Source organism: Carya illinoinensis, chromosome 7, assembly GCF_018687715.1.
Source record: "Carya illinoinensis cultivar Pawnee chromosome 7, C.illinoinensisPawnee_v1, whole genome shotgun sequence".
NCBI lineage: Eukaryota > Viridiplantae > Streptophyta > Magnoliopsida > Fagales > Juglandaceae > Carya > Carya illinoinensis.
The window spans coordinates 41,270,467-41,291,635 of NC_056758.1; the positions used below are offsets into that span (position 1 = coordinate 41,270,467).

General features: G+C 35.3%; 1 protein-coding gene across 1 annotated transcript; it reads left to right on the forward strand.

The window, feature by feature from the left end:
• The first annotated feature begins 7,498 nt into the window (after positions 1 to 7,498).
• On the forward strand, positions 7,499 to 20,569 carry LOC122316940 (aspartate aminotransferase, cytoplasmic-like). Its single transcript, XM_043133808.1, has 12 exons — positions 7,499 to 7,796; positions 8,294 to 8,365; positions 8,654 to 8,715; positions 8,797 to 8,880; positions 9,027 to 9,126; positions 9,222 to 9,342; positions 9,594 to 9,757; positions 9,879 to 10,016; positions 10,358 to 10,479; positions 10,996 to 11,090; positions 11,195 to 11,315; positions 20,104 to 20,569. The coding sequence occupies exons 1-12, from the start codon at positions 7,686 to 7,688 to the stop codon at positions 20,213 to 20,215; spliced, it is 1,302 nt and encodes a 433-aa protein (XP_042989742.1). The 5' UTR covers positions 7,499 to 7,685; the 3' UTR covers positions 20,216 to 20,569.
• Positions 20,570 to 21,169: the final 600 nt, after the last annotated feature.

Below are 21,169 nucleotides of genomic sequence, written 5' to 3' on the forward strand. Positions count from 1 at the left end.
TAATTCCACCATAGGGCTTCGTTCTTCACGCTCAATGTTAATAACATCTTTAATACCAACCAACTCTGGAAAAAAAATATTGCAAGTTACGTATTCACCCCCCCGAGAAACGTAATGTTGCATTGTAAAATAATTGAAGAAACCTCATAAATAGCTTCACCTTCTCCCAATCAGATGCATTGGGAGTCCCTAACTTTCTCGATTTTCTTCTATTCACCACATCTTTATCATCAACATCGTCGTCATAATCACCTTGAATACTACCAAGGAAACACGGATCTTCTTCCTCCAATCTCTTAAAAGCCTTTCTAAATTTTATAGCCCTCTCCAATATAAGATAGGTGAAGTTCCACCTAGTTGGTACATCTAAGTAAACTTGGCATTTGGATTGAATATCTTCCAAACACACACATTTCTTAAATATTGCCCACCTTTGAGGGGAGGATTTAACATATTTCACAACACCCCTCACCTTCACAATAGACTCATCAAATTCTTTTAACCCTTCACAAATAATTAAATTCAAAATATGGGCAGAACATCGCACATGTAAGAAATCATGTTCCAAAACCGCGTTTCTCCTATACTTGGTTTTTTTTTTTCAAAAAAGAAACGGCCCCATTATTAGAACTTGCATTATCAAGAGTGATTGCAAATATCTTTGGTTACCCCCAATCATGCAAACACATCTCTATACCCTTACCAAGTGTATCACCCTTGTGATTTTCAACCAAAGAAAATGATAGAATCCTCTTGTGTAATTTTCAGTCATCATCAATAAAATGTGGTCAGGGAAATTCGCTGCCCTCGAAGAACATTTTTTAACTTTTATTTTTCTCTAAAAAACAAACTAAAATAGTCTTTGGCAACTATCATACGGGATGTAATCCCTACCCACTTAAGGCAAACTACAAGTATAAACTTCCTGAAACTCTCATCTTCAGCATGCCTAAAGGGCAACTCATCAAGAATAATCATCTCTGCTAAGACTTGTCGGCAAGCCTCAACAGAAAATGAAATAGGCACAAGTCCCCCACTACTACTTCCTCCCTCCACCTTTGAACCTAGAGTGGTCTGAGAATTATCCATCTTCTTAAACAGACATTTTTTACATTGGTGCTCAATGTGATACTTCATGGATTTCGTACCATTGGTCTTCGTATCACATGCATACGAAGCACCACAATAGTTACAAATAGCTCTAGGTTTAGTGGGATCACCTTTCGGTATTTTTGTAAAGTGATCCCAAACCATTGATCGCTGTCTACCACGTTGTGACCCACCAACGGAACTATTACTTATATTGGATGGCTGTGGAGGTGGAGGTAGAGATGAAAATGGAGGAATGTCTTGTGTTGACTCTTGTACATCATTTGTAGACAACTCCATCTACAAAAATAAAGAGACATAAATTAAATTCACAGGAAAAACAAGAAACAGAATTATTGTCTCATAATGATAATAGCCATTAGCCAATAGGTAGAGATTAAAAAAAATACAGAAACAGAAACAGAGAAAAAGAAAAAAAAATACGGAAATAGAAACAGAGAAACAGAAAAAAAATACAGAAAAGAAACAGAGAAACAGAAACAGATAAACAGAAAAAAAAAATATATACAGAAATAGAAACAGAGAAACAGAAAAGAAAATACAGAAAAGAAACAGAGAAACAGAAACAGAAACAGATAAACAGAAAAAAAGAATATATACAGAAACAGAAAAGAGAAACAGAAACGGATAAACAGAAACATAGAAACAAAGAAACAGAAACAGAGAAACAGAAAAAAAAATACAGAAACAGAAACAGAAACAAAGAAACAGAGAAACAGAAACAGAAACATAAAGAGAAACAGAAACAGAGATGTCTTCAAATGCATATTGTATTCTTTAATTTCTTTCTATTGAACATCAGACACGTTTTTAATTTTATTGACCTTATTTTTGCTTTCACACCATCTTTTGCTTCAAATTGTGACAAGTCAATCATAATTGACAAAATAATACATATATTTAGTCAAATGATGATATATGGTTATACATCCACGTTTATTTTTTTTCCCATGTGTACTTAAAGGATGCCCCCCTTCAAGAAGAATGAAGGGAAATATATGAATATTTTCCAACTTATGAATATCATTTCTGATTAATCATCTCAAAAACTTCTCAGAATGGTCAAGTCTATAATTAGGACTAAAAAAAATCACTAAAATATCTAAAAATACTACATTCTTCTACAAAGTATGCATGCATGTAGCTGGGTTGGTTCTTTGTCCCAAATCACCAAAATATTTCATTACTACTTCTACTAGTTATAGTTTATCCATACAAATTTTTTCTTGATCTATATATCAAAACAAATTAAGCAAGAACCAAACAATCACCAACAAACAATAACAAACAAACCATAATGAATCTTTTTTCTGAAATGAGTCAATGACTCCAATTAAAAAAAATCTATCACGACTGCCACCTCCTACTCTATTTCTGTTTTAGTCACGTGACTATTTAAAAAAACTTCAAAAGTTCTCCAGCCTGAGTCTGAACCTCTATTATGATCAACAACCAACCAACGTTGACTCTACCCATGAAAACAAACTTGACATCCTGTAGTAATTCAAATGACTTATTGTCACAGTTCAGGAACAATATACATGGGCCATTGGCCAGTTTGGACCTATTACTTGTTATTTCTCTTTATGTTATGTAATGAAGTGGGCCACAAGATAGCTGGGCTGATAGCTTGTTATTTCTTTTATCCAGTCCGTTAGTTATTAGTCTTGGGTCATGTGTTATCTAGGCTGAGGCCTTTTTCAGAAGTTTTTGCAAGGCTCTAGCATATATGCTCACTGTAGCTACTGAAGTGATCTATCGAGAATCTGAATACAATTGTTTCCTATTTTGCTCTCAGCCTCTCTTCTATTGGAGGCTAGGTCAACCTCGAATCTGACCATTTTTTTTTTATATTTTCTTTCATATTTTCTAGCTATCCAAACACTATCCATCAGGTGTGTTACACTTATTGGGCATAAATACAAAGGACTTTGCAACAAAAGCTGGATCAAGTACCCCGTAATTAATAAGAAGGAAAATATTGTAGGAAATTGAAACACAACTCAGAATACATGCGGCAAAGAATCATAAAGAAAACTTGTTGATAGTTGCAAAATGGTTTTCAGTTCTTGATAATATAGTTGTACTTATCAAAAGGTTACCTTTAGTCTCAATTAGAGTGAAAACCAAAGAGCATGAGATTTTAACAGAAATAGATAATGCAAGAAATACCAAACAAAATATATACTAATACAGTAATACATCTAAACAGGAGTCTATTAGAGAGAGAGAGAGAGAGAGAGAGAGAGAGAGAGAGAGAGAGAGTACTGAATAATAAACACGGCAACGGAGGGGCAAGGCTGCAAGGGGGGGCCCGGGGGGGGTCGCGACGGTTAGGGTTTCTAAATCAGGAGGGGAGGGGGGAAAAGTGAAAAGGGAAAGTGACCGCGCGCGCGCGGGGGGGGGGGTTCTTAAATCAGTGATAAAAAGGGCACCGTTTGGTTCTTTAATGGACCCAAACGGCACCGTTTTAGGGGCTTTAGAGTTTAAAAAAAAAAAAAAAAAAGATAATAAACGGATACTATTATACATATATATAATATTAATTATATTATGTTATAATATATTAACTCTTATAATATATTAATATATACTAATACTAATTACTAACTATTAATAATTATACTATTATAGTATTATTATATATTATACATCGATACAAATACATTATGGAATATATAATACATATTATAATATTATATATATATATTATAATTTATACCCTAACTCTTAATAGATTTAGTATAAGTTATAGCTATATTAATTATTAGTATAAGTTGTATAACTATAGTCTATAGTCTATATTAAACTATAGGCTATATTTATTTTATTTTTATACCATATTAGAGTCTAGACTATTAGTATTAGTAATTTAGTATAAATATTAGTATTAGACTATTAGTATAAAATTATATATATATTGTAATTTATACCACCACTCTTAAGACTTAATAGTATTAGTAATTAATACATTAAAGAATATAACAATACTTTAATACTAAATATATATAGACTTATAGTTATAGACTTATAGTGATTACTTATTATAATTAGTATAACTATATAATAGTATTAGCAATATAATTAATTAGTATTATACTATTAGTAATATAGTATAGTTATATAATAACTATATAATATAGTAAAGTTAAGTGATTAGTTTATTTAGTTATTATAATTAGTATAATTTTACTAGTATAACTATAGTAATTACTTAACGGCGAGTTAGTGTCTTAGTGATATAATTAGATTAGATGATAATTATAGTTATAGTATAGTTATAGGTTAGACTATTAGTAATATAGTATAGTAATAAACTTATATATATTAGACTATTAGTAATATTATTTATAGACTACCCACTTAGTTTTTTGTATAAGTTATAACTATAGTCTATATTAGTATAAGTATAATTTTAAGTTATATAACTATACTCTATATTAGACTATTAGTATTTATTTTATTTTTATACCATATTAAAGTCTAGAGTCTAAACTATTACTCTATTAGTATTAGTAATTTAGTATAAATATTAGTATTAGTATAAAATTCTAAATAATAGCATTAGTTAATAATTACTTAATGACAAGTTAGTGATACAATTAGGTTAGATGAAAATTATATAATTAATTAAATACAATTATTATATAATCAATATATATAAATAAATAAATAAAAATTCTCATTCGGTCCGGTTTGGTCCAGTCCGGGGTGAAAAACCCCTGGACCGTGGACCGGACCGAATGACTTCGGCCCACTACAATTTGGACCGAGACCGACTGGGACCAATCCCGGTCCGGTCCAAATTGACCAATCCGGTCGGTTATTCCAGTTCGAATCGGCCGATTATCACCCCTAGAGAGGTTGTTGGTACTTCGTTTCTGTGACCGAAACTAAACAAGTATAAAACATTAAAAAAAATGATAAATGGATTGGTTTGGGATGTCTATTTGCATTTGGCTCAGTTCTGGTGATTCGATAATAATATAAAAAATACTATATTTATGTAGGAACTGTTCATCCACGAAGAGAGAGAGTCTGTGTGTGGGGTTTCAGATGGTCACATGGTGATGCAGCAAAATTAGAAATTGAAAACAATGAAACATGGGGAGCTGGTCTCCTTTTTTATGCTTGTTTTGATCCTTTAGAAATGAAGGCTCAGAGCGATGAGTGTGGAAGATTCATGTCTTTTCTTCCTAGGCATATATGTTCTAGCAAACATGGGGGGCTTAGAACATGGTATAACCCAGTACTTGGTGTGAAGGAAGAATTGGACAATTACTCAGATGAGGACGACATGGTTTTTGACTGGCCTGATGTGAAAATGATATATTCCGGTAATAGTGATGACAAAGCTTCTTCTATAGCAATGAAGAAATGGACCTATATTGATTATGTGAGAGCTCATACACATGATGTCAGGTATTTGACACTGGCAGTTCCTATCAGCAGGGAAGAACCTTTTCATGAAAAGAATACGCCATAAGGAGAAGTCAGTTGAATTTAGTTACCACAAGTGGGCCCACACGGGAGTTCAAACAGTACTCAGAAAGAAACGTCAATTGGTTGGACTGACAGCAATTTTTTTAACCTGCCAGTATGAGGAGATTTGTGTCCCTCTTGTGGAGGATCTTGTTATGTTAACAGATAAGGCATATACAACTAATACAAGGGAAGAAGTTATCGATATGGAGAGATTAATGGGTAAGAAACTCTTTGCTTCCTAGTTGCTTGATGTTTTGCCCCTTAAAATTGTTTTTAGTCCTTTGAGAAGAGGAAGAGGAGGAAATCATGTGAGGTCTTGGAATGCTATAATTTTATGGACGAAGACTCACCACGCATCAAGTGAGGTGTATACTGGGAAAATATTACTAAAATAATTGGCTATGGCAACCCAACTCACTTTACTTTCCACTAAGGGCAAGTGTCAGAGTCTTTTCAAATATTATTGAAACAAGTTCTCCTTTTTTATGGTGATGAACTTGTCTCTTCAAACAGTTCAATCAATGTGTCATAGTCTCTCTCTCTGCATTATAAATGAAAAATACAGCAGCGAGATTACAGCGGAGCTCGGTTCAGTTGTCGAAGACCTTAAATTGCATTTGATGTGCCGTTGGTACAATTTCTACTGTTCTTAAAGACAAATCACTTGCAGACAATTTATTATTATCTTGCAAATAAGTATCTGCATTTCTCTCTTCTTTAAAAAAGTAAAATTTATTATTTAAAAATTAAAATTTATTATTTAAATATTATATTTATTATTAATTTTTCTAAAATAATACTCAAAAATTGTAAATACAATTTCAAATATAAAAATTTTGAATGCTAATTTAAAAAAATACTTCGATATCCAAGAAAAAAATGGCAATGTTAAAAAAATTTTCAAATGTTAATAAAAAAACTTCGTTCTCTAAGAAAAATGAACACTTACAAAGGGTGTTAAAAATGCACATCAATAAAGACTGACCAAAATACATTGATTTTTACATCCATTAAAGAGAATAATTATGAATGTTTTAATGAGCGTGACAATTATTATTTAAAACTTTTATTTTAAGGCTTTTTTTTAAGCCTAAAGATTTTTTATTTTTTTATACTTTGCACTCATTACTATTTTTATTTTATAAATGATATATATAATCTTAGTAGTAATGTTATTATTTGTTTGATTTACAAAAAATGTTACTTATCATTTCATATCATATATTTTATATATTTTAATATTATTTATTATTTATTTTATTTTTATTAAACTATTAAGTTGTTCTATTTATCATCTATACACTACATATTTATTATAAAAAATAAATATGATGTGTAGAAATGATAAATAGAAATTATCATTGATTAATCTGCTATTCAAAATTTATTTTATAGGAGCATCGACTATATGTTAAAAGCGTTGCAGAGAAATTATTAAAAAAATTTTGAAAGATTCAAGTTTATATAAATCCAGAGAAACTGAATGAGAAAAAATATAGATATTTTAATATCTTCTCTATTGAAGTAATGCAAGATGAAGAAAATACTGAATCATCATCTTAGAATTAGAATTATTTTAAATAGCTTTTATAAAACTATGAATAATGTTTCTTTATAGGACCATACTATATATTCTATTAATGCTATTCTTTTATAATATATCATAATGTGTAATTATTTATTAATTATATAAATATTGCATCGTTAATTATTTAATTAATTAAAAATATTATGTTTTTATTAATACAAAATTATTTATTAACAAAAAAAAATTAAATTTAAACTAAGCAAACGTGCTGCTTTCGCCTAGTGTATATATATATATAATTATCCGTTCTTTCCTTTCCACTTATAAATTCTCAGAATTAAGTCGAAGACAGAGTGGCCCTTTATTATTAATATATTATTACCATTTGTATCCAAACAGTTGCCGAAAACCAGAGAAGCCGCGCGCTTGTATTCTTTGTTTTTCGAAGAGCGTTTAAAGGACTTGGAGGGACGACGACATCCGCCATTGTTTTGGTTCAGCTTCTTCTCTTTCACTAACTGACCGCAGGTTCAACGCTCTCCTCAGACACCTTTCGCTTCTCATGGACTCTCTGCATCCCAACGATGCCATTCTTGCTTCTCCCACCTCCGGCCTTCATGCTGATTCCGTGTTCGCTCACCTTCATCGCGCTCCCGAAGATCCCATCCTCGGGGTACTCTCCCTCTCTCTCTCAGTTTGATTTCAGAGAACCGAGGAAAAAAATTAAAGAACATTTGTCGGAACATGTGTTATATTGATTCCACCAGATTTTTGTTCTCCACGGATCTTCCTTTGCTCAGTCGATAGAAAAACTAGTATTCACGTTTTCCAGCGAGATTGCGATGTTTTATTTATTTATTTATTTTTCCGGTTTTATGGACTTTGGTCGCAATCGTTGGAGACCATGTGACCTCTAAATCGTTTTGTTGAGCTTCTCATCCTACTCTGTATTTTGACAGCTGCAAACCAGAGCTCAAGGATACTATACGAATGAGTGCTATTGAAGTTAATCCTTAAAATCTGACTAAGTTTCAATTCTCCATTATTTTTTATATCGATATGGGCGTTGTGAAACGTTAATGACCGCAGATGTTGAACAAACCAGATTCTTAGATAAACTTTTCCATGTATATGTTTCGATGATAGTCATGTATCATCTTTGATTAATAGGTGACTGTTGCATATAACAAAGATCCAAGCCCCGTTAAAGTGAATGTCGGCGTTGGCTCTTACCGGACTGACGTGAGTTTTCTTCCCCCTTCATGGACTAATTTGACGTAATGTTTCCGAGAAATTGTTGAACAAGAAGCACCGATTTTCAGTAGTTAAGATATGCATTCTTGTTTTTCCATTCCCGGAGGATGGGAAGCATTGTACTTGCTTTCCTAGTGTTGAGAATTGAAAATATGGCTTAATTGATTTTAGATAAACAAATATCGGACGAATCTGATTGATCTCAAATGTTGGGCTTCATATTTTTTATATCTGAGTCGACATGTTGTTAAGCTAGCAGTATCAATTATATAACAGGAAGGAAAACCTCTTGTTCTGAACGTAGTCAGGCAGGCAGAGCAGAAGCTTGTTAATGACAGGTAAGCTATTTTATGGTTATTGGTGTGATTTTTAACAACCGCGCAAATTGGTAATTGAATTCGAATTTGTATGATATCTAGGTCACGCGTGAAGGAATATCTTCCTATTGTTGGACTCGCAGAATTCAATAAATTGAGTGCTAAGCTCCTTCTTGGTGCTGACAGGTATGGATGCCCAACCTTTTATGTGAAGTATTAGACCCAGCAGTGTTTGATAACGCTTCTTAGTTCTTATAGAATATCAACTTGCTTGATTTAAGAGGTTTCTCGGTTTGCCTGATTGCTTTCCCTTTTTTTGACAATGGATTTAGCCCCGCCATTCGAGAGAACAGGGTTACTACTGTTCAATGCTTGTCTGGTACAGGCTCGTTGAGAGTCGGAGGTGAATTTTTGGCTAGACATTATCATCAAGTAGAGTGCTCACTCGATTCTTTCTTTATCTACCATAGTTGATCATTATATGGCGTCAATTAACCTTATCATCTACGGTCTACCTTGTTATGCAGCCCACCATATACATTCCCCAGCCAACGTGGGGATACCACCCAAAAGTACTTGCTGGAGCAGGTCTATCTGTAAAAACATACCGTTATTATGATCCAGCAACACGTGGGCTAAACTTCCAAGGTTTGCAACTATCCTATTTACAAGTCTTGAATGGATTGCTTTTATATGTGAGATGATATTCTTTAATCACTAACTCGCGTTTCTTGTATTTTATCTTATGGTCTCCTGCCTTCGATTTTTTTGTTTTTTGGTTATCGCAAGTTGTTTGTATCATGGAGTGTTTATGTTTCTCTTGAATATGTAAGTGGTGAAGAACATATTATATCAATAGTCCTTTCTCACCTTAAGATGCTACTTACTGTTGCTAACAGGCCTCCTTGAAGACCTTGGTTCTGCCCCATCTGGAGCTATTGTGCTCCTCCATGCATGTGCTCACAACCCCACTGGTGTTGATCCAACCATACAGCAGTGGGATCAGATCAGGCAGTTGATGAGATCAAAAGAGCTATTGCCTTTCTTTGACAATGCTTATCAGGTAGATGATTGTGTTTGCAACAAATACAACAAGTGATTTTCCTTTACCAGGATTCAAATGTGTATTCCTCGTATAATATCGTTCCATCTTATGAAATCAACTCATTACTTTGGTATGAAAGGGTTTTGCAAGTGGAGATCTGGATGCAGATGCAGAGTCTGTTCGTATGTTTGCTGCCAATGGTGGTGAATGCCTTGTAGCCCAGAGTTATGCCAAGAACATGGGACTCTATGGGGAACGCGTCGGCGCCTTGAGCATAGTAAGAACTCTTACACTAACATCCACACGGTTAATGTTTCATACCTTTTGCCTGATGGTGTTTGGGTTGTGCGGGTGGATGAGTTCTATTTACCTATAAGATACAATGTTCATAACGATGGACTTTTTGATTCTTCACCCCATTTTGCTTAATGTGAATGAGTTCCTTTTTAGTGATTTTGTCCATTTCTTTGATTGCTGCTGTAATTAAAATGAAAATTAATATATGATCAGATTTTCGCTTCTTAGTCCCGTTGTTTGTTCACCGACAGTTGATATCGACCTTTCCATCTTTTCTCTGTTTTTTTTTTTTTTTTCCCTATATTTTACATGCCAATTTAGGTCTGCAAGACAGCTGATGTTGCAAGCAGGGTTGAGAGCCAGCTGAAACTTGTAATCAGGCCAATGTATTCAGTTCCACCCATTCACGGTGCATCTATTGCGGCTACCATCCTCAAGGATAGGTAATCTCTTTGTTTATTTTATTTTATTTTTATAAAGATGAAGAAAGATAATATCATTACTGAAGAAAGAAATACATAAGAGGGAGTGACGAGTTCAACAAATATCCAAAATCAAAAAATACAGGCGAAAGTAATGGTACTAAATAACTCGATCCCATGATTGGATGCCTTAGGACATGTAATCATTTCTCGACTAACAATTAGGCACATTTGCTTTAGAAACAATTATTTTATATTAGAAAAAAGTGAAGCAGTTAATTAGATTAGTGAAATGCGTAAAATTAACTATACATAAAATTTTTGTTAAAAGTATCATGTCTCTTCTATTTAGTTTTTTTTTTTTAAGAGTACTTTTATCAAACTGACCAAATCAAAGGTAATAACTCCCACTGTTTACTTCGATCTGTGACAGGAGAGATCCTAACGACAAACTGCGAACGTGAAATCTCTCTTATTTCATGGAATTCTCATTTTTATTTTTTCCGTTGCATACATCTTTGTGTGTTTCACTCTCAGGGACATGTACAATGAATGGACTATTGAGTTGAAGGCAATGGCTGACCGTATTATCAGCATGCGCCAGCAACTTTTTGATGCCCTGCGTGCTAGAGGTCGGCATTTTACCGTTTTATTCTGTTGCATAAGAAGAGTGCTTGTGTGCCTTTTAATTGCGTTAAAAAATGTATGCATTTATTTAACTTAATCTGTTTGGCAGGTACACCTGGGGACTGGAGTCATGTTATTAAGCAGATTGGAATGTTTACTTTCACGGGATTGAACTCAGAACAAGTTGCTTTTATGACGAGAGAGTACCATATATACATGACATCTGATGGGTAAGAAACTTCAGTTCCCCGGTCTTTATTATTCGTAGAGGAAATCTAGCGTATAGAAAATTTCTTTCTTTCCCTCTTTTACTATTTTTTAAAAAGAAATGTTAGGGGTGTAAAAGATAACTTAAAAATTGGTTGAATAGACCAAAAAATTGGTGGGTTTAGTCTACTTCATAATCAGTCTGGTCTAATACCGATTCTTTAGAACTGAAATTAGTTTGAAATTGATTTGGTATTAATTTTCATATTTTGAAATCTGATTTGAACTGAACTGGATTAGTATATATATATATATTTAATTTTTATATTATATAGTACATGCTAAATTACCAATTAATATAACAATATATATATATCAAAGACAAATATATTTTTGGCATAATAAATTATCATATATATTCTTTTTAATAAATGCATGTTTACACATGTGATCATATATAAACATATTAACATTTGGCCATACATGTAAATGGTAAATTGGATGGGATTGAACTGAAATGAAATCGAAAAAATCGAAAACTCCAGTTTTTGTGATAAATTTGTCCATATGAATTTTTAAAATTCTGAAATTAGTATATATCAATTCGATTTTAAAATTTGTCTAAAATTAGACCAATTACACCCCAAATAAATGTCAATAGCACTCAGCTGAATTATGTCTACAATGGTCATTGTCAAGGCTAATATTGGCACAACTATAAAGTATAATCACAACCCTCACAGGCAAAGGATTATAGCAGTACACCTGCTGCATGTACAACAGTGTGTATTATTCCATTTGTAACAAACCTAGGTTTAGAATATTCGTTCATGTATAGCATTTACTTTTGGCTATAAATGTGCAAACCATCACTGTAAACAAGACAAGATGAATATACAAAACCAGAGGAAACCTTTCTTCAACATGGTATACAGAGCCTCATAGGACCAACGTCCATGGCTTCTCCTTTAAACTCACCATCTCCCACCCTCCCTAACCCTAGCTTTTCTCACTCCATCTCTATTAAATTAATGCCTAATAACTACTTGTTATGGACAGTGTAGCTTGTTCCTTATCTTCAACCTTTCTCTCAATATTTAGAATCTCATGGCATCATTCATTGTGTTACATACATTCACACTCATACACAAAATGGCATCATCGAGCGTAAATATCGCCACATTGTGGACACAGGTTTAGCCTTCCTTGCCCATGCCTCGGTCCCTTTTATTTTTTGGCCTTTTGCATTTACTCATGTTGTGTATTTAATCAATATACTTCCCTCCCCATCGCTCAATAATCTTTCCTCTTATTTTCTACTTCATCAAAAACACCCAGATTACAACAATTTACGTGTTTTTGGTTCTAAATGTTGGCCCCTCACCACACCATATAACAAACGCAAGTTTTCCTATCGATCTCTACCCTGCGTTTTTCTTGGACTCAGCCTAACCCACAAAGGTTTTCTTTGCTATCACATTCCCATGGGTTGTTCCTACACCTCCAAATATGTCAATTTTAATGAAATAAAATTTCCTTTTGCTCATGAGCCCAAATCCAAGTCCACTACCTCCTCAACTCATGTGGTCCTTCCTCTCTTCACTTAAATATCTCAACGGTAACTAATTCATCTTCTTTCTCTCTCTTGGGCCCACACCCCTCTTCTTCTTTTCCTCTATTATCACTAACTACACAGAGCAACACCTCAGTTGATCCTCCACCACCTGCACATCCAATGGTGACACGGCCAGGCACAAACTCTCTTCGACCTAGCCAGTTCAAAGATGGAACAATCAAGTGGCCTCCTTCTCGTGCTTTCATCAGCGACTACAACACTGTTCCTGAATCACCCTTAAGCTTCACCATAGCTCAAAAGCACCCTAAATGGCGTAAGGCCATGGCCAATGAGTTCAATGCACTTCTAGCTAATCATACATGGTCTTTAGTCCCGCCTAAACAAGATTCCAACATCGTCACATGTAAATGGGTTTTTTGCACCAAACGGTTTGCCAACGGCTTCATTGAATGCCAAAAAGCTCGATTAGTCACCAAAGGCTTCCTTCAACAATTTGGAATAGATTTTGACTAGACTTTCAGTCCTATCGTGAAGCCCATAATTGTGCGCCTCGTCCTTGTTCTTGCTATGACCCATCAGTGGCTTATCTATCAATATGACGTCTAGAATGCTTTTCTCCCTGGCCCCTTACATGAAATCGTGTTTATGTCCCAACATTCTGGATTCTCTCATCCTCAATTTTCATCTCATGTTTATAGGTTGCATAAGTCCATCTATGGTTTTCATCAATCCCCTCAAGCATGGTATTCATGACTAGGCTGCAGATTTGTTGATCTCGGGTTCACAATTTCATCAGTTGATCACTCCCTATTTTTACAACTAACCATGTCCAGCACAATCTTTGTAATTGTTTATGTAGATGACTTGCTTATCATTGGTTCTTTGACTCCTTATATCACTAAGCTTATCACCAACTTATGTACTGATTTTCCCATTACCGACCTCAGTAACTTGCATTACTTCCTAGGCTTTGAAATAACACCTACATCAAATGGTTTGCTCTTAACCCAATAGAAGTACATTTTGGATCTCCTCATAAAGACCAATATGCAACTTGCTAAACTAGTGAAGACTCCTATAGTCCTATGGCTACATCAAAAAATTGAGTGCCTTTTCAGGACACCTCTTCAACGATCCAACTCTATATTGCAACACCGTCGGCTCACTTCACTACTTGTCTTTCACACAGCTTGATTTAGCTTACGCTATTGGCAAAGTGTGCTAGTATATGGCAAGCAGTAAAGTGCATCTTGCACTATCTCAAACATACATCACAGGTTGGCTTGCACATTTCACCATCTTCAAACTTTAATTTAATTGCATTATCTGACGCTGACTGGGTAGGGTGTCTTGATTAGGGGGGCCCCCGCCCCCCACCCCCGCATGGGGCGGATGGGGAAAATCCACCCCGTCCCCCGCCTCCGGTGTGCGGGGGCGGGGTACCCCGTCCCGCATGACGAGGTACGGGGTGGGGGGCCAGTCCGTCCGGCCCCCCGCACCCCCCTTCTGGGCCTTGGGCCCAGAGGCAATTTATGGGTCATTTTGGGCCCAGCAGCAATTTCTGGGCCATTTTGGGCCCAGAAATCTCAGCAATGGGCCATTTTGGGCCCATAAAATTATAAATAAAAAAGAAAAAAAAAAATTTCTGAAATTTAAAAGAAAAAAAAAAGTGTTATGTCTAAGAGTCTAATACGTAATAAACTAATAATAATAACTAAGCTATTACAAAATTGAAAGGCTAAACAATTACAAAATTACAAACATAAAAGTGTCCAAAGGACATTGTATCAACATTACAAATTATTGAATACAAAATTTTTACAAATCATTAAAAATTGATCATTCTAAAGAGGCTTGTCAGTTGTGGCTTGTCTTTGAGTCAAGAGGTATGACAGTTGGGGCGGCCTGGGCTTGAACACATTTTTATGTTGCAGATGTGCTAGACGTCTCATGTGTTACTACAAAAATTAATATTAAAATTAATAACGATGAAATGGAAATGAATATAAAAAAATTAAAATAAAAAAATAAAAAATAATTACCAGGTGGTCCAAATCCAGACTGATCACCACCCTCATCGGTCTCCTTAAAATCTAAAATATCCGGAACATGAATATCCTTTCCTATCGTCCAACTCTGTGTGCATATCAATGCCTCTACAGTTGTAGGAGACAATGAACTACGAAAAGGATCCAATATACGACCTCCGGTACTAAAGGCTGACTCTGAGGCAACGGTGCTAATAGGGATGGCCAAAATACAGCGGGCAATCTCAGAAATGATGAGATATTTCTTTGAGGCATTCTTCCATCATCCTAATATATCGAAATGATTATCATCATCTTGGACCATATCCGCTGACAAATAGTTGTCTAACTCAGAAACGACCTCCGTAGATTGATGGACTAGTGTGGGATTCTGTGCGAGGGTCTTAGTCCACGACATTTTGCGCTTCTTTGTAGGAGGCCCGGTCACGATGTCTGTAGAAGGAGTTGGGGTCGGTGTATGTGTCTTCGATGTAGTACCACCCTTAATTGTCATAAACTCGTCATACAATTTTTTCAGGGTATCTCAGGCCAATTCACCAATAATGTCAGTCCATACCTAATCGTGAACAAGTTCCAACCCATATAACAAGCCTGAAACTTTCAGACGAGGATCAAGAATAACAGCCACATATAAGAAAATATTCATTCTAGTCAAATCTCCCCAATACTTGTCATATTTTAGCATCATGGAACTTGTCATCCCCCTCATCCTTTCATTGGAACCCCTACTCATATCTTCTAATTCTTCTTTTACCCTACATATTTGTTGACAAAACCCATGGGATGTAGGGTACAAAGAACCAGATATATTCAACGTGACATCATAAAATAATCCAAGAAAATCAACGAAAGTAGAAACTACCACCCAATCATCATCATTAGGCTTTCGTGATCCCCCGTGCTCATCAAAGTATTTGACATATTGGATGTCTTCATCACCCAATAATTGAAAGGCTGCCTTATATTCCTGGGCCGCCTCCAACATCAAGAAGGTTGAGTTCCATCTGGTAGGAACATCAGTACAAAGACCCTTCTTCGATGTTATGCCCGCAGCCTTTGCAGCAATTTTGAATTTCTCCAATCTTGAAGGAGAAGACCTCACCCATTTCACAGCCATTCTAACTCGGGCAACCGAGTCATCAACATCTTTCAACTCCTCAGTCACAATTAAATTCAAAATATGTGCAGCACATCTAACATGCAAGTATTCACCACCCAAGAATGTCTTATTTGCATCTTTAAGATAATTCTTTAGATATCCCAATGCGACATCATTAGATGACGCATTATCAACTGACACAGACAAAACCTTTTCCAACCCTCACTCCTTTATTGCGGCCTCCAATGCCTTCCCAATCGTCTCATCCTTATGATCAATTATTTGACAAAATTTAATAATCTTTTTGTGCAGAACCCAATCAGCATCAACAAAATGCACAGTCAACGACATGTAATTCATATTTTGGATAGAAGTCCAAGTATCGATAGTGAGGCAAACTACCAAACCCGCGAGTTGGCCCCTCAAAACATCTTTATCACGAAGGTACATCTTCTTAATATCCTTTGCCACGGTGTGACGAGAAGGAAGTACAAATCTGGGTTCCAACTCTTGGACAAATTCTTGGAACCCTTTACCCTCCACAAACTGAAAAGGCAGCTCGTCCATGATAATCATACGAGCTAACTTCCTTCTACACTCATCGGGGTTATACTTCGTATACCCCTTCAATGTTGGCCCCCCGGCCCCACTACTCCCATCAGCCATTTTAATATCTAGTCTAGATTGGCCCTTCTCTACTAAGGATTTTAATATTGGACTCTTCTTGCATTGTTCCTCTAGATGGACCTTCAGCTGGGATGTACCATGTTTCCTATAGTGACATCCATATATTTTCCCACAGTGATTACATTTAGCTTGTGGGTTGTTGGGGTCCCCACCCTCTAGTTTGGTAAAGTGTTGCCAAACTATAGATACAGGTTTCTTGCCCTGTGTGGGCTTCGGAGCAGGGCAAGGTGTACTCGTTATAGGGGTAGGAGTAGGGTTAGTTTCTGGGGTAGGGGTGTTGGCTGGGGAAGGCGAGCTATCACTGAAATCCGAAGACATTCCTGATTTTCCAACAAAAAAAAATTCAAAGTACAATCCAACACAATCAGCAAAAACTACATTCATAACTATTATTGATGTATTAAGTACTTTTTATATATAATGATGATAATATGAATGGCTACACTATAATAAGTTTTTACACCTCATATAAGCAATTCCAAATAATTTGATTAGGAAGAGTCGAAGAGAGATGCTTCATATTTTTAATAGGCATTATTTTAATAGGCCACTTTAATAGGCATTATTTTAATAGGCCACTTTAAAATACATTTTTTAATAGGCATTATATTCTTCTCTCTTTTCTCTTTTTGATTTTATATAATTTTCAAATTGATTTTTTTTTAAACAATTTTAATTATCTAATAGTTATAATTATTTAAAACTTTTAAATAAAACAAAAAGTGCTTGATAATATGCTTCATAGTTTTGTTCTCTCATTTTTACTTTTCATATATTTAATTTTATAAAATTCATTTCTTAATAGTTACTGACATTAATATTAGTATATTGGTATATTTTTTAATTTTTTAAAATCTTGAAAGATGTTTAAAAAATATGAAAATGAGATATATGTTAAAAAAAATAGTTTATTTACCACATGACAAAAGAAATAATAATTTATGACAGAAAAATATATATTTTTCCGAAATTTACTATCTTACTAAAAAAACTATCTTATTAAATTTTCACTTTAATAAGAAAATTTATTTTAAATATTATAATATTTTCATCTCTTAATTTTTGTCCAATCATTTATCTCTATTCCAACGTCTAAAAAATATAAAAATAAAAGCAACATTCATAACAAGTAACAACTCAAAAAATGCAACTCTGATAAAAATACATTTAAAACTTTTCAATTAGAATATATAAACTTCGTGACTTTTTTTTTAATGAAAATTTAATTTTGATTTAGGGGTTTCAACCCCTAAATCAAATTAGGGTTTCGGATTGGAAACCCAATCCGAAACCCTAAATTGATTTAGGTTTCAACCCCTAATTCAAAATTAGGGTTTCGGATTGGAACCCCAATCCGAAACCCTAAATTGATTTAGGTTTCAACCCCTAAATCAAAATTAGGGTTTCGGATTGGAACCCCAATCCGAAACCCTAACCCCTAAATTGATTTAGGGGTTTCAATCATGAAACCCCTAAATCAATTTAGGGGTCCGAATCACAATGAAAAACACCAAAAAAAAAACAATCCATTCAATCGGGAATCCAAACAATCACACAATCCGAAGACATCCACAGCACACAATCCATACAATCCCATCCTCCATCTCCGATTCAACCCCATCCTACCTCCAATCTCCGATCAAAACTAAAAATAAAAATAAAAAATAATAACCAAACGGAGAAAATCAAAAGGGGAGGAGAAATGTTACCGTGCGGCGTGCGTCCGGCCTCGTGCGTCGTGCGAGAGAGATGGATGATGGAATACGTGCGGCGGTCGGACTGGTTGCCGGTGGGAGGAGGGAACACCGAATGGATTAGGCCGAAGGGGGTGAAGCCGTGAAGGGACTCGGGAGGGGAGGGGAGGGGAATCAGGGGATCGGGGGGGGGGGGGTTGGGTTATGGGTTAGGGTATTTAGAGAAACGGCGCCGTTTTGTCCACCACAAAACGGCGCCGTTTCTCTTATATAACTTATATATATAATATATATAATATATTATATATTTATATTATATATATAGGTGCGGGGCGGGGGAAACACGGACCGGGGGGGTCCGTTTCCGTCCCCCGCCTCCGCTGGGGGTTGGGATACGAGCCGGGGCCCCCGGCCCTAACGGTGCGGGGCGCCCCGCCCCGCCCCGCCCTATGCGGGGGCGGGGCGAACGGGGCGGGGCAGCGGGTTCCGGGGCCCCGCTGCCCACCCCTAGTCTTGATGATTGATGATCAACAAGTGGCTTTTGTGTCTTCTTTGGTGATAACCTAGTATCTTAGTCTTTGAAGAAGCAACCTACTGTAGCTTGTTTTTCAACTGAGGTCGAATTTAAGGTCGTTGCCAAAATGACAGCCAGTACAACGAAGGTCATCTAGCTTCAACATCTTTGCCGCAACTTGGACATTAATCTTACTCGTGCTCCTCTGATTTATCGTGATAATATTATGGTGGCAACTTATCTCTCTTCCAATCCGGTCTTTACTCCCGCATGAAACATGTCGAGATAAATTTTCACTTCGTGTGTGATTGGATCTTAAATAAGTCTCTACACGTGGCTTTCATTTCTGGCAAAGATCAAGTCACAAATGCTCTAACAAAGCCTCTTTCAGCTACAAGGTTCTTTACTATGAGTTCAAGTCTACGTCTGCATCAACTACCGCTTGACTTGAAGGGGGATGTCAAGGCTAATATTGTCACAACCATGAAGTCTAGCTCACAACCTCGCAACCCTCATAGGCAAAGGATTATAGTAGCATCACGTAACAAACACCTGTTGCATGTACAACCGTGCATATTATTCTATTTGTAACAAACCTAGGTCTAAAATATTCGTTCATGTATAGCATATGCTTTTGGCTATAAATGTACAAACCCTCACTGTAAACAAGACAAGATGAATATACAAGACCAGAGGAAACCTTTCTTCAACAGTCATAATGGTCATGAGACCTTTCCCCCCTTGCTTGCTAGGCATAACTGTTTTGTTTCTTCATGGTCACCAGAACACTTCGAAAGAAGAACTCTTGAAGACTATACTCCCAGTAGCCTTTTCTCCATGTGTGGGAAAAAATAATATATGTATGGCTATAATGGGAAAAAACAATATATGTATGGCTATAATAACTGATATTCAACATTCTTTACTAACCTTAATTTCCATGATGGATTAATCCAATCACATCGCCATCAATTTGCCAAACTCAGAGATAAGAGACCATTCTGTAACGATAGAGTTGTTTCAACCTCAATAATCCGGATTTGATGACACCAGAAAAATCTTACCAGTCATATTCAAAGCGGATCTGGGGACGACTTTCTTAAAAGCATGCCCAGGCATTCGTGTTGAACATCACATCCACATGTGACAAATTCCCACCTATTACAATTCTTTTATTTTGTCCAATTTTGCAGGAGAATTAGCATGGCAAGTCTGACCTCCAAGGCAGTCCCACATCTGGCGGATGCAATTCATGCGGCTGTTACTATGTTGTCTGAATCTGTTACCAGCAGAGTGTCTTCCTAAGGATTATGGATTATGGCTTTCCTAAAGTTTTTGTCCGAACTAGAGTCTAGAACGAGAGAGATATAAACATATAAAGCGGACACCATTAAATACTCAATACATATTATAGAATCTATTTTCTGTTTTTATCTCTCTTCATTTTCGAAGCTAGAGTTCGGCCAAGAACTTAAGGATCCAAAATCCAAATCCCATCTGAAGACTCTTCCGTTTTGCTACTTTCTTGTAATAATTGCTCCCTCGAGTATTGAGGAATATCTAGAGGGATTTGCTTTAACCTAAAGAAATTGTGATCACTTTTTACAACCTGTATCATCGAGACATTGCTTTTTTATTAATGGCTTATTCATTTTCTTCTATTTCCTGGCCAATATAGGAATCACTCGGGAGAAGATTTAGAGAAAAATAAAGAAAAGAAAAAGGCATGATAAACGGAGGCATTCCTAGGGCCATGACTTACGGGCATCATTACTCAAATACTTTTGAGCCGGTTGGGGGTGACCTCATGCCAGGTTTATGAAAACAAACAAGTCGTTTGGAAAAGGTTTCAATTCCAAAATTATTATCTCAATCAATCTCATTAATAAATATCATTCAAACATAAATACAAACTAATCATTACAACTTTTTAAAACTTTCAAACAAAAAATAAAAAACAATTCAAGTTTTTTTAAATTTCTAAACAACTTTTTCTCTCTTTTTCAAAACCTTATAAAGTATTACAAGGATGTTTGGAGAACGAAATGAGATGAGAAATCTGTAAATAATAATTAAATAATTTTTGAAAAAGTAGAGAAAAATGTTAAATAAAAATATTATAAAATTATAATATTATTATAATATAATTTTTTCATATTATATTTATTTTAGTATTTGAAAAGGTTTAATTATTATTTTTTTAATTTATTTGAAAATTTAAGAAAGTTGTAATGATTAGTTTGAAAGTGTTTTTGTTTG

What these genes read in the sequence shown, in the direction of transcription:
- LOC122316940 (XM_043133808.1), top strand. Translation starts at nt 7,686, where the DNA reads ATGGACTCTCTGCATCCCAACGATGCCATTCTTGCTTCTCCCACCTCC. An exon ending in ACGTGGGCTAAACTTCCAAG is followed by an intron (nt 9,343 to 9,593) that starts GTTTGCAACTAT and finishes TGTTGCTAACAG; the next exon opens with GCCTCCTTGAAGACCTTGGT. An exon ending in TCTTTGACAATGCTTATCAG is followed by an intron (nt 9,758 to 9,878) that starts GTAGATGATTGT and finishes TTGGTATGAAAG; the next exon opens with GGTTTTGCAAGTGGAGATCT.